This window comes from Eurosta solidaginis, chromosome 5, assembly GCF_040869045.1.
Source record: "Eurosta solidaginis isolate ZX-2024a chromosome 5, ASM4086904v1, whole genome shotgun sequence".
Lineage (NCBI taxonomy): Eukaryota > Metazoa > Arthropoda > Insecta > Diptera > Tephritidae > Eurosta > Eurosta solidaginis.
Genome location: NC_090323.1, coordinates 43,017,772 through 43,031,521, shown reverse-complemented (window position 1 = coordinate 43,031,521; position 13,750 = coordinate 43,017,772). Strand labels below are relative to the sequence as shown.

At 40.1% G+C, this 13,750-nt stretch overlaps 1 protein-coding gene and 1 long non-coding RNA gene across 3 annotated transcripts in view; one reads left to right on the top strand and one right to left on the bottom strand.

Moving 5' to 3' along the window:
- The window catches only part of LOC137233688 (uncharacterized), a 540,569-nt gene extending 530,747 nt beyond the window's left edge, over positions 1-9,822 (bottom strand). Inside the window, exon 1 of the long non-coding RNA XR_010947535.1 lies at positions 9,570-9,822. This is a non-coding gene — a long non-coding RNA (uncharacterized lncRNA). The remainder of the gene's footprint in view (positions 1-9,569) is intronic.
- On the top strand, positions 2,717-8,532 carry LOC137251681 (cyclic AMP response element-binding protein A-like). 2 transcript variants are annotated; one of them, XM_067786429.1, is made up of 5 exons: positions 2,717-3,548; positions 3,631-3,859; positions 3,938-4,122; positions 4,192-4,326; positions 8,080-8,532. In XM_067786429.1, exons 1-5 carry the CDS (start codon positions 3,078-3,080, stop codon positions 8,257-8,259), a joined length of 1,200 nt encoding a protein of 399 aa, XP_067642530.1. In that variant the 5' UTR covers positions 2,717-3,077; the 3' UTR covers positions 8,260-8,532. The 2 variants fall into 2 exon arrangements, with proteins under 2 accessions (XP_067642530.1, XP_067642528.1); XM_067786427.1 differs by having other exon boundaries at positions 3,631-4,122.
- Positions 9,823-13,750: the final 3,928 nt, after the last annotated feature.

Below are 13,750 nucleotides of genomic sequence, written 5' to 3'. Positions count from 1 at the left end.
GTTGCTCTTCGGCAGTGGTTTGGCAAACACTCCCAGTGTATTTCTCATTAGAAATTAGAATAGAAGCTCGGCCTAAGTATCTTCGGAGGTATATCGCGCCTTTTATTTTTTAATTTTAAATCTTTAACAGAAAAGTGGGCGTGCTTTTTAACCGACTTCGTTCTTTTTTCGAATTTTGTCGCTCCTTTTCGAGGTATGGTTTCCGAAGCGTCAACGAATGCTTGGCCAATAAATGAGGCGGCGGCACGCTCATTTTAAAATATTTTCTTTTCTTTCTAATTTCTAATTTGGTATTTTAGGAATAAAAAAAAACATTGATAGAAAGCGCACGCTCGATACCGTGAACGCTCTAAAGCGTGAACACCCCAAAACGTGAACAAGCATTTTTGTGCATAAACCGTGAACAAACCCAAAAAGCTCTATAACATGCACAATAAACGTTACAATTATTTGAATGTAGTTTACATTGATCTCAAATAATTCTGAAATTGGGGAGTTGGAATGTGGGCTGATGGATATCGATTGCAATTAAGAAGCTGCTTATTCGAGCAAGCTTCGGGGCGTATTCTACATTTTTACCTCAGTGAAAAAATAATAATATCAGCCCAATTCTAAATAAAAGGTCCGTGCAATTGTTTCCCTTCTCCTATTCCTCGTATTCTAAATAAAAATTCCTTGCGAGTTTTTTCTCTTCTCCCTTTACTCCTATTCTGAAAAATGTTCGAAAAAGCGGAAACCGGTTATGGGAGAAAAGTAGGTATTATGAATGTGAGTGAGAGGGAGATTTCTCTGCCATTTCTTAGGAGTTTTTTCGCTTGTTAAATTAAAGGGAATGCATCAAAATAGTTAAAGGAAATTGGTTCTTTTAAGAAAGAACACTTGTTCATAGAAATTTGTGTTAAAATATGTACATTCTGCCACAATATTCTTTATTTTAAGTCGAAAAGTATATCATAAGCAAGGGCAAGCTCTTGGTATATTTGATGCAGCCATCCAGAAATTGCGCAAGGATTTTTTAATAAGGCTTAAATAGATTTTGGCATATGACGAAAGACGAATTCAACTCGACTTGGGCGCCAGAAAATTGCTTTGGTGAATGGAAGCAGGCAACTCCGGCGGATTTGCGTTATCCCGCCGTCTTCTTCTTCTTATGCTCCTCCGTTGATGTTGCTGTGGCACCAATTCATTACTTATTTCAGTGTATACCACATGAAATGCAATACTCTGCATTGTTTATATTTTATTTCTTAATTTCAAACAAATTCGCAACAATAATTAAACTTTTCTTTTTTTTAAACAAAATAAAAAATGCGCAACGAAATTTCAATTGACAAAACAGCTGACTTCGAAAATTCGAAATTCCTATTCCCCAATTATTGTTCTCCCTAGGAGAAAAGAATTGAAGGAATTTTTCCGAGGGAATATTTAGAATTGGACTGTATATCAAAATGGTTTGTCTAAAAAGATCCAAAATTGGCAAAAAGGGACCAGCGGCGGCCCAAACGGTGTTGGAAATGACCAGTTTTGGTGCAATCGGACTAAAGTGGCAACTGTGGATATGGTGAATGGTGCTTGCATCTGGCAATGCCGGTCTTGTCATCAAGCGAATAAAGCCGCAGTTTGCCACCGACGTGTGTAACGTACGTATACGTATGCCGTACGTTCACATATTTTAGCGAAATTTATGCCCGTAGTGGCAACCGATAAAGTGTTGCCATTGACCTGTTTGAATGCATGCTTATGGAAACATCAACTTTTTCTATTTAAATTTTTGATGTTGTAAAAGGCTGGAATTAATATTAAATAAGTATAAATAGATTACATATTTATAATCTGCACTTTTACATAATTATATCGAATTATTTTCACAATTATTCAAACTTTAATTAGGTGTTTTTGCATAAAAGTGCAAACGGTCAAAAATTAGCGCACACAAGTTTACTAGGCAACTCTGTCTAGTGATAGAGCGATCAGCTGACACGTTCTTACGGATCAAAATTGTTTTGATTTCTACGTTCCCGATTACGTACGTACGTGCGTTGAACGTCGGTCAGTTTTCGTTTACATTGCACATTCATAATGCGGCAGTTACCCACAGACGTGTGCCGTACGTAAGGACGTTTGTCGTACGAAGCACGTTTGACCGAACTCTCAAGCCCGTAGGAATCAATGTGTGCGTCTGTGTACATGTACATAAGATATTTGTGTGTGTATTGTTTACAGATAAGCACTGTTGCCATTGACCATTTTGCATGTATGCTTATGGAAACATCAACTTTTTCCAATTTAATTTTTGATATTGTAAAAGGCCGAAATACTATTAAATAAGTATAAATAGATTAAATATTTATAATCAGCACTTTTACATAATTATTTCGAATTATTTTCACAATTTTTCAAACTTTAATTAGGTGTTTTTGTATAAAACTGCAAACGGTCAAAAATTAGCGCACAAAAGTTTACTGGGCAACTCTGTCTAGTTAGAGAGCGATCAGCTGACACGTTCTTACGGAAAAAATCAAAATTGTTTTGATTTCTACGTTCCGGGCTACGTACGTACGGGCGTTGCACGTCGGTGAGTTTTCGTTTACATTGCACACTCATAAGATAGGTCGTGTCAGCTGACACGTTTTTTCTACGTACGTTCTTGAGTAACCACGGCTTAAGATAGGTCGTGTCAGCTGACACGTTTTTTGTACGTACGTTCGTGGGTAACTGCAGCTTTAACAGTGAAAAAAATGTCTTCTACTTCGAATAAAAATCGAAAAATTAGCAAAAACAAAAACTTTTGTGAAAAAAACTGGAAACAAATTATAAAACAAGTTAAAATGCAAAAAAGACAGCAATAGTTATAAGCCAACTTACCAAGCAAGAACAAAGATATTAGTGAACCGGCTTGGTACTGCTGCGGTTTTGGTGTTTTTGTGTTAACAACTTGGATTGCACAGTGCCTATCCCGACACAGAAAAAGTTTACAATCAGTTATAAGAACACATTCACACAAACCAGCTACCGCAGTAGCGATTACGGTTGCCCCAAGCACAACAACTGCGAGTAACACAACCCGCTAATCATCGATGGCGCTACCGATACGCTACACACATGCTGGCATTCATGCGAGCCTAAGTAAAATCACTACCACCGCACCAATGACAGCTAACCTGTGCACCGCCGAAACCTCTAGTGCCGTCAACGCAAATACCTCAAACTTTAACGCCGCCAGTACTACAACAATTACACTTGGTAAACCAGCAACGACACACACGACGACAATACAACAAGAACAGTCACACCTCAAACAATACCTACCTCAGACAACGGTTTTTGAACTCAGTAGGCGTCATACGCCTTCACCAACACGTGAGGGTAGTTCGTCACCCGACATTTGCTCCGACATCGAAATTGATGAGTCCGCCATTAAAGATGAGCCTTTGTCACCAGACTCCAGTTGCCCGCCAAGCCCAAATTCATCAGCAGAGTGCATGACAATGGCGAAAATCTCACACATAGCAGCGCGTACTAACTCCCATATTGTCATTGAGCACAAGGTAAGTAAATACGGCAGCATAATTATTTTGGAAGTTTATTCTACCATTTAACTATTTTCCCTCCTAATTCTTTTCCCCTCAGAATGGTTGCCTGCAGCTCACACCCACCTCGCAGAGCCTAATAAAAGCGCAACAATTCGCTTTGAACTCGAGCAACACCAAAGCTAATGGTCCTAATATTGTAATGCCCAAATTTAACATAAAGTCAGAGACTATCTACAGTAACAGTGGGAATATAAGATTCGCCAAACATAGTGGTCAATACGGTTTACCATTGACGCCACCCTCCTGCTCATTGAGTGATTCCGAAGGTAATTTAACACCGGAACATGTACTATCACCTTTTTCGCCCAACACTTCAGTTTCTATATCTGTGGTCAACCCTGCAGTCATAACACCGGCTGGCGTATATGCCACTAATGTGCGACGTAGCGCTGGCGGCAGTAGTTCATCATCGCCATCATCCGCCTCATCAACAACCTTCTCCATGAATGTCGCAGGTCGACATGCTCCTGGAGGAGTAAGTGGAACTTCGCGCCAGCCCATACATACACCGCTCATTACCTCTCAGCCGGTAAATATAACAAAAAAAATTAATAAGACCAAAACTAACCCTTTTCCCTATTTAATTTTGAACTTATAGAAAGGCTCGAAGAGAGTGCTGGTATTAGCAGAAGAAGAGAAGCGCACGCTACAAGCTGAAGGTTATCCCATTCCGCAAAAAAAACCACTTACCAAAGCTGAAGAGAAGATAATACGAAGAAAAATTAAAAATAGGGTAAGAGCTTAATTTGTTGGGTAAGGTGAGAATAGTACGATAGAATATCTTCATAATGATTAGAGAGAAATCCTTTATCCGATTTTAGTGAGCTTTTTCAAATAAGCAAATGAGCACATCGTTCTTGTGTTCCCAGAATGAAACGAAAGGGATAAAGTCGATACTCTGATATGGTGTCTGCGAATAATTTTAGTCCCCATTTTCATTGCTATTCTTAGTAGAGAAGTCATAGAGATACAGAGATAGAGTCGTACAAAGTGTGAGAGAGGTGGAAAAGGATGGAAAAAAGATGTTGTTGTTGTAGCAGTGCTTTGCCCCACTTAATAGCTGCGACCGATTACAAATTGTCATCAAAAATCCTCTAACGGGAGTCCAAAGAAACTTGCTGTTTCAACAGGGGTGGACCACAATGAAAGGGGTGTTAGAGGCGTTGGTTCCACAATACAATCGAAGCGATGGTTGGTGTCATGTGGGGATAAGTTACAAGCAGGACATATGTTTTGTATGTCGCGGGGTTGAATCTGGATAGGTAAGAGTTTAACCTGTTACAGTATCCAGGTCGAAGTTGAGCTAGAGTGACTCGAGTTTCCGTAGTGAGTGTGTGTTCCTCTTCTGCAAGTTTAGGGTATTGTTCTTTGAGTACAGTATTCACCGGGAAATTCCTGACATAGAGGTCCAACGCCTGTTTGTGGAGCTCACTGAGGACCTGCTTGTGTCTTTGGATTTATACGGCTGTGTTCTCAGCCGCCGTATTGCCTCATAATGCTTACGGACATGACTCCTTAAGACCCTGGGCGGTGTTGGCTCATCAAATCAGATGCCTGTTGAGAAGTCCAGGTTTCTGGGTATTCAACAGGAACTGTTTGGTTAGCATCTCATTTCTCTCCCTGATGGGGAGTATTCTCGCCTCATTATGTAGATGGTGTTCTGGGGACATAAGAAGACAGCCCGTGGCGGTTCTGAGAGCAGTATTTTGGCAGGCCTGTAGCTTCTTCCAGTGAGTAGTTTTTAGGCTTGGCGACCATATAGGGGACGCGTAGCATGCAATCGGCTGGCCATTTGCTTTGTAAGTAGAATGAGCGTTTCTTTATCTTTTCCCCAAGTACTGCCGGCAAGAGATTTGAGGATTTTATTACGGCTCTGGATTTTTGGTACAATTGCGGCTGCATGCTCACCAAAATGTAGATGCTGATCAAACGTCACACCAAAGATTTTGGCTGTAGGACAGTCGGTAGCGTAGTGCCATCGAATGGATGTTGAAGATGGTCGACATTTGGGACGTCCATGTTGTAAATAAGGTCGCGGAGGATTTAGTAGGTGATAATGCCACGTTTCACGAGGCGAAAAAACATGAGCTAAGGCGTGGACTACGGGACGCCCTTCGGCGTGAACAGCAATGAGCCACAAAAGATTTATAAAAGTTACGTGGATGTCGGGTTTTCGGATTAAGCCCAGAACAACCTGTCCGATGCAACCATCCCTTGCACGAGACACACTGACAAGAGTATGACCGTCCTAAAAAGATTCTTTTCCGGCAGACGCAGCAAAACCATTTCTCAGGACCAGGGTCAGAGGACGGACCCGGATTGGGTCCGATACCTTCCCGGAGCAAGAGAATATGGAGCAGTCCCGCTGCAAGGAGCAGCTGGGAGGATGACAATTTGTGGGAGGGACGCAACAAATTCAATGGGGCTATACTGAAATGACAGTCCTTGGTCAGGAAAAATCCCGAGTCGCTTCGGTACATAGAACCGACTGCCTTGGGAAGAGGGGAAAGCGTGCTGTGTTTGACTGTGAAAAGCTCTTGACAGGTTTGCTACGAGCACCGTCCTATGATAGTGTCTTCCCTGGTTTAATCCGTAATTAATTTGTGTGTTAATGGTATTCAGCGCGCTGGTGGTGCTGTGCATTTTACGGAAGCCATGTTGACGCGTGGCTATGCGAAGATTTGCCGTGAATTGAGGGATCAAAACGGTTTCGAATGTCTTTGCTACGGGCGAAAGGAGTGATATCGGTCGATAAGACTCGCCTTGTTTTTGTTGTTGTAGCGATACGGTTGCTCCCCGAAGGCTTTATCGAAGGTATTATCGATGTGATGGTCCTTTGCCGGATACAAATCCGGTACGCTCCGGTACCACAGCACCATTAAGGTGCTAGCCCGACCATCTCGGGAACGATTTATGTGGCCACATTAAACAGTCAGGCCATTCCCCCCTCCCCACCTCCAAGTTCCATGAGGAGCTTGGGGTCGCCAGAGCCTCATCAGTTAGTGAAACAGGATTCGCCGCGGATAGATGAGGTTGACAATTGGGTTTGGAGAAGCTATAACTTGCGCTGGCAACCTGAAGGGTTGCGCTACACAGCCCCTTGAATCTGGTATTTTAGTCGCCTCTTACGACAGGCATACCTACCGCGGGTATATTCTGATCCCCTAACCCGCTGGTGTTAAAGGATCGCCTTCGTTAGTTGCTATGGCAGGCTTCAGTAGCGGAATTATCCTTGCCATTTTCCACTTTTCGGGAATTACGAAGGATTCCAGTGACAGGTTGAAAACATTTGTGAGCTATTTTATTCCCTCATGGCCAAGGTGCTTAAGCATTGGCATGGCTATTCCGTTGGGGCCTATCGACTTTGAGGGCTATTTTCTTGATTTCTTCATATTTAGCGAATAACCGTCTAGGTAATTCAGGTCCAACTCAACTAAGCGCACGAGCCAAACAATCGTCGATAGCCAGGAACAGTTAGGAGCAAACATTGAGAAGAAGTCCGTCCCCTGTTGATCCTGTCACCGCAGACAGAGCCTGTCTTTTTCACAGCCACTACCGGCGGGTCTAGATCTGTTTCAATCTTTCGAAGGAATTCTCTTTCGAGTACTTTAAGAAGTTGCAAAAAAACTCAACAAAAGTTTTTAGGTATACGGCCGGTGTGGCAGTCTTTTCGTACTGACTCGTACGTACGATTTGATTTGAGCACGTTGCACTTTTAATACGCCACGGATCATTTAATCTGCATTACTTTTTGTTCGCCGAGAGGGGGCTTCGTTTACCGATTGTCTTGTCATTTACTTAAAAAATTATGAATCCCGAGAAGTTTTGATCTGCTACTCGAAATATATGTATATATATAAAATATAGTGATTTTTAGCTTTACGTGGGCTTAAGCCGAGTACTAAACCGGCATGCAGTTGACCAATCATACTTTGCAAAGGAATTTGTTGCTGGAGGAAATGAACGAATGTTCGCGGTTGAAAGTTGGGACCTTTGCTCGCTCTGAATCAGTTCTCTACTTCCGCTTCTGAGTAGCTCGGGTAGTAATCGGTTACTTGACGGAGCGTCGATGATTTGAACAGAATTCCATTAATCGCTCGGCAGAAGTGGTCTCAAACCATTTTTTAAAGGCAATTCGCTTGATAAAATTTTCTCTCATTATAATTCTGCTATCGATAGGGATTGGGATCGGGATAGATATGGATAAGGATATGGATAGGAATAAGAATAGAGATAGAGATAGGCCTAGGGATGAGGATAAGGGTGGAGTTGGAATTAGGAAGGGATAAGGATAGAGATAGGAATAGGGATACGGATGGGGAAAAGGATAGGAATAGAGATGGAGAAATAGAAAGAATAGAGATAGATAGGAAAAGTGATAGCTATAGGAATAGGAACAACGTCCGCCTAGTCGAGTAGTGCTTATTAAAGCTAAGCATATTTTACCTATGCAACTAATACCTCTCCTTTCACCTCCACCACTTAGATTTCTGCACAAGAGAGTCGACGCAAAAAGAAGGAGTACATGGATCAACTAGAGCAACGTGTCGAAGTACTTGTCAATGAGAATAATGAGCAACGTAAACGCTGCGACGCTTTGGAGCATACAAACGCCAGCCTACTAAGTCAATTGCACAAATTGCAAGCGATGCTAAACAAAGAATAGCAAAAAGAATACTTAAGTTTTTGAAGAGTGAATGAGCTGGTTTTAAGCCATATTTTACATATATTATTAGAAAATACAACGTAATTTACATACATACATATGAAATATTTACACTGTTAGTAACATTTACATATTTACATTATGTATGTACATACATATATAACTATTACAATAATTGCTTTTTATGAAAATAATCCAATGTATGCGAAAATTTGTTTGCATAATTTTTTCTTTTATTAAATGTATTTGAAAATAAAAAATGTTAAAAGATAATGACATTTTTCATATAGATGCATTTAACACAAGCTTATGCATTCCAATAACATCGCCACAATCAACCAAGATGTTGCGTTTGTAAATGTGAAGGAACTTCAGACTTGGCAATTGAAGTTTATTTCGCCTTGCCCATTCACATACAAAATTTCGCGATGCAGTGTTATAAACATTCTTCCTATACAACAAAAATACTTGGTAACATATTTTGTGTTGTTGTTATTGTAGGGATAAGGTTTCTCCCCGAAGGCTTTGGGGAGTGTTATCGATGTGATGGTTCTTTGCCAGATACAGATCCGGTTCGCTCCGGTAACACAGCACCATTAAGGTACTAGCACGACCATCTCGGGACCGATTTATATGGCCACATTAAACATTCAGGCCATCCCTCCCTCCCCACCCCCAAGTTACATGAGGAGCTTGAGGTCGCCAGAGCCTCGTCTGTTAGTGAAACAGGATTAGCCGCGGATAGGTGACAATTGGGTTTGGAGAAGCTATATATTGCGCTGTCGACCTGAAAGGGTTGCGCTACACAGCCCCTTGAAACTGGTATTTTAGTCGCCTTTTACGACAGGCATACCTACCGCGGGTATATTCTGTCCACCTAACCCGCTGGGGGAGAACCAATTGAGACTTCACATGCTTCCGAATTTCATAGTTCAGTTCATAGGAGCATACAACAAAAATTGCATCAACCGAATTTTAAACACCTACGCCAAGGCCCATATGCACCTAGTATATTTCGAATGCGTTTACAATATGGAAACCAAATGAAACTCCTGATGAGGGCTTGAACAAAAAAGTAAACTTTTTAAAATATCTTAAGAGATATATTCCAAAATGTGGACCAGGGATATCTCTAGAAGTCTTTTGAGAATATAGACCCCAACGTGATCTGATATTACACACCGTTGGATAACATTGAATACGGGCACTGGCGTCGGCAACTTTATGAAAATCGTATTTACGTGTGCGCTTGTCTTAACCTGCAAACATTCAAACAAACAATAAACAAGTCTACTAGGATATATACTCACCGGACAATGGCATCAGCACCTGTATCAGCATCTAAGTATCTACTCTACTGATTTCATCCTTTTGGTATCTACTGGACTTTTTAACAGGAATCAGTCCTAACTTCATTAATTTCACTTCACAACTTAACTATTATTCTCACTGAACATTGTTTTATAGCACAGCACCACAACAAAATTAGCAAATAATTATTTTCTACGGTTGTTAAACACATAAGCGGCATTACATAACGCGGTAAAATTTTCACTTTTAGCGGTATTTTGTGTTTCAAACCAAAATTGGTTAATTAGCAAGGTGGCTGTGGTGGATTTGGCAATGCCGCTGTCAATATTATTGCCGTGTTAATTGTTAAGATTGATATGGTGAATGGAAGGTTGGATGCAGTCACGTTTGCCACACCATATCTTCATTTGGTAAAAAATTTTTCAAAAAAGGACTAATTTTTTATATTGAAATTACTCAACTCTGTTACATGTTTTATGTTCTACATTATAAAATATTTATCGATAAAGTAAAATTAATAAAAAACCTCCTCGAGAGTCGTTAAATTCAGTAAGCGCGCGAAAAATTGTGTCAAAACTACAATAATTAGCGCTGCAATCACGCAGGTGAAATGGTAAAAATGTACGAAGACTCCTATTACGTACATTAAATGACACCTTCGCTATGAGAGCCGAGCAATCCAGAAAGCAAGCAATGAGATCATAGACGAACATTAGAAGATGTACTATCCTTCTAGATTGGAGAAGTTGCGAGATTTATGAGTAAGCAGCGCGAGTAATAGGATGGAATTGGGTAATCACAGTTGAGTGAATTTAAACAAAAACGAATAAATTTTCTTTTAACCCTTTCAATTCTGGCATCATAGCATAGACAGGATTCCATACAACTGAGGCATATTCAAGTTTTGCACGAACAAGAGAGGTATAAAGAGCCTTCCTGGTATAGGGATCCCTAAAGTCTTTTGCATATCTACGAAGAAAGGCAAGTAGTAATATAGTTACTATACATATTACTTAAAGTGGGCTTGAAATTTCCTTAATTAGATGGTATAAAAACGGCTGGTTTGGGGGCTTAGAATATAGCAGCATTTACGCATGTCGTAAGAGGCGACTAATATACCAAATTGATTCAGGGGGTTGCGTAGCGCAACCCTTTCAAGAGGTTGGCAGCCCAATATATAGCTTCTCCTACCCAACCGTCAACCCTGCCCAACCGTGGCGAATTCCGTTTCTTTAACAGGCGAGGCTCTGGCGAACACAAGTTGCTCATGGATCTAGGGGGTGGGAGGGCTGTATGGCTTAGAATTATTCATGTGGTCATACAAATGCGTTCCCGAGATGGTCGGGCTTGTCCCTTAATGCTGCTTGTTACCGGAACATACCGGATCTGTATCCTGCAAAGGACCACCAACATCGACAAAACTCCGCAAGACCTTCGGGGAGTATTCTTATCGCTACAACAAACAACAACTATAAAATAAAGCTGAATCACATCCCACTGGATTTCAATACACGAGCCAAGGAGTAGCAGAGGTGCTAGGTATAAGCATGGCTCAACATTACCATAGTCGTGAAATTCCTTGAACTCCTCATTGATTTGTTTTGGGCTATGTGAGGATAGTTTATGTATCGACGTGTAACGATGTGTAAGACTTTCAAAATTTTTTACACAGATATCCCATATAAAAACTTACTTTTTAGTATGACACGTCTACATATTCGTACATAAACTCTTAATATCATCGGTGGGCTTGGAAACGCAGCTTGAAAATATATTCTGTGAGTTGAATCTGGCTAAGAGGGTCCATACGTGACCCAAATGCCATGCGCAAATATAAAACGATAGAACTTGTGCAAATGAAAATTTTGACATACACGGCTCAAAAACACTGCGCAATATTTATTTTTAAAGTAGCGCAACAAATGAAACCTGTGTTTTAATTGTATAAAAAAACACTATTTATTTTCCACAGTGCTGGTAATTCCTGACACATCATCATTTCATCATCATTTATTGCAAAAATAGTATTAGTACAATAAGATCTAGGATCTTTTATAGTACAACAAAAAGATAAATCGCAATGTAAAAAAGAACAAAAGTCATAACAGAGGGTTATGTAGGTTAAATAATCACATCAAACATAGAGAATTATCGTAATTTACTAGTATCTAAAATAAACAAATAATTAATTTCAATAACAAAAAATTGTATACACTCATACATATTGATGGCGAAAACTCCAGAAGTATAATGGTTTCAACTAAAATGAGCATAAGAACATTTTTAAAGTTGCTTTTATTTAGACTAATACGTACGGATACTGGAATAGAGTTCCATAGGCGAATGGCATTGACAAAGAATAGCCGTCCAGATGTTAGATAGTTTTAAGTTGGTACTATTGGGTCGTTGATTCGAGCAGACCCGGGGAATATTAGCCTATTATATAGGTAACTAGGCTCCTTATACATGATAAGTTGACAAAGGAAAATGCTGTTCCTAGCTTTCAGATATTCGAAGATTTCGCAGCTCAGTAGACGCGCTCTCCAGCTGGATATATGATCAAATCTGGCTAAGCCGAATACATAACGTGTAACATGATTAAATGCTACATCAATTTTATGAGTAGACTGGGAGCTCAGTTTACTGTACACTAGCTCAGAGTAGCAAATGATCGGCATAATCAATTGAATTGCAAGTTTTCTTCTAACATTGACCGGAGTATAAATAGCAGACATTCGTAAGTTTCTTAAGATATAGTATACTTAACCACCGAATTTACATGATCATCACAGGACAACGTCGTGTTAATAACAAAACCAAGATTAGTCACTTTAGAAACGAGTTTGAGACATTTACTGGCAACGCGCAAGGGCGGAATACTTGAGAAACTTATTCGTTTTTTAGATATAGGCAACACGTATGATTTCTCACTGTTCATGCATAAGTCATTTTTCCTAGCCCATTCAAATATGGATGTTAAGTCATTATTCAATCTTGAGCATAAATCGTTTGTCCCCTCATGATTTCCCGACAAATATAGTTGGACATCATCAGCATATGCATGCATATGAGCATGCTGGCATGCATTAAATATGTCATTAATAAAAATACTAAAAAGTAGTGGACCCAAGATAGAGCCTTGGGGTACCCTGCCAACAGTGGTTTTAGACCTGAAGTTTCGGAGCCGACTTTGACAAGCTGGGATCTACCCGTCAGATAACTTCGCATGAGCCGCACTGCGGAGTCATCAAAACCAAAATAATTTTTAATTTTGAGCACAGCAGGTCATGGTTCACAGAGTCGAAGGCTTTTGAGAAGTCAAGCAGGCATAATAAAGTCAAATGGTTTTTGTAAAAGGGTGCACTGACGTCGTCTAAAATTTTTATGATAGCCGTGGAGCAACTGTGCTTTGATCGGAAGCCTGACTGGAATGGTGATAGCAGACTATGTTTGCAAACATGGTCTTGAATTTGGTCCGACAACAATATCTCAAAGACTTTCGAGAGTGCTGGCAAAATGCTGATAGGCCGAAAGTCACTAGGACAATCTGCAAACTTAGTTTTTGCAATAGGTATAACCGTGGCAATCTTCCACATATCAGGGAAGCAGGAGGTAGTAATACTGTGGTTGATAATATGCGTCAATGTAGGAAGAATGTACGGGGCAATTATTTTAACAAATTTGAGCGGTATATTGTCCTGACCGATTGCGTTGGACCTTATTTTATTTATGCATCTCGCCATATCAAGTTCCGAAACAGCTGTAAACTCAAATACTTGACAAACAGGAACCACATATAAGGGAGGGGTTGAGAAACTGGTATTAAGACAAGACGGGTTAGCTTGGCTCACAAAAGCTGCATTAAGATCTTCAGGATTAAGGGAACAGTCAGAACTCTCACTCACATGTACACGAAGTTTTTTCAGATTACGCCACAAAACATGATTATGCAACGATATATTCAACATTTTACTGTAGTATCTGCATTTTTCTCTCCTAATATAGGCTGTGGTCTCATTTCGTGTAAGTCGAACAACTCGCACCAGAAGCGTTTATTTTCCATTCTATTTATAATTTATATATTTTAGTTGCAAGACCAGCTCAACTCATTGCAGCACTGCGCAATATTCATTTTTCAACTAGCGCAACAAATGAAATGTGTTTTAATTTTATAAAAAAT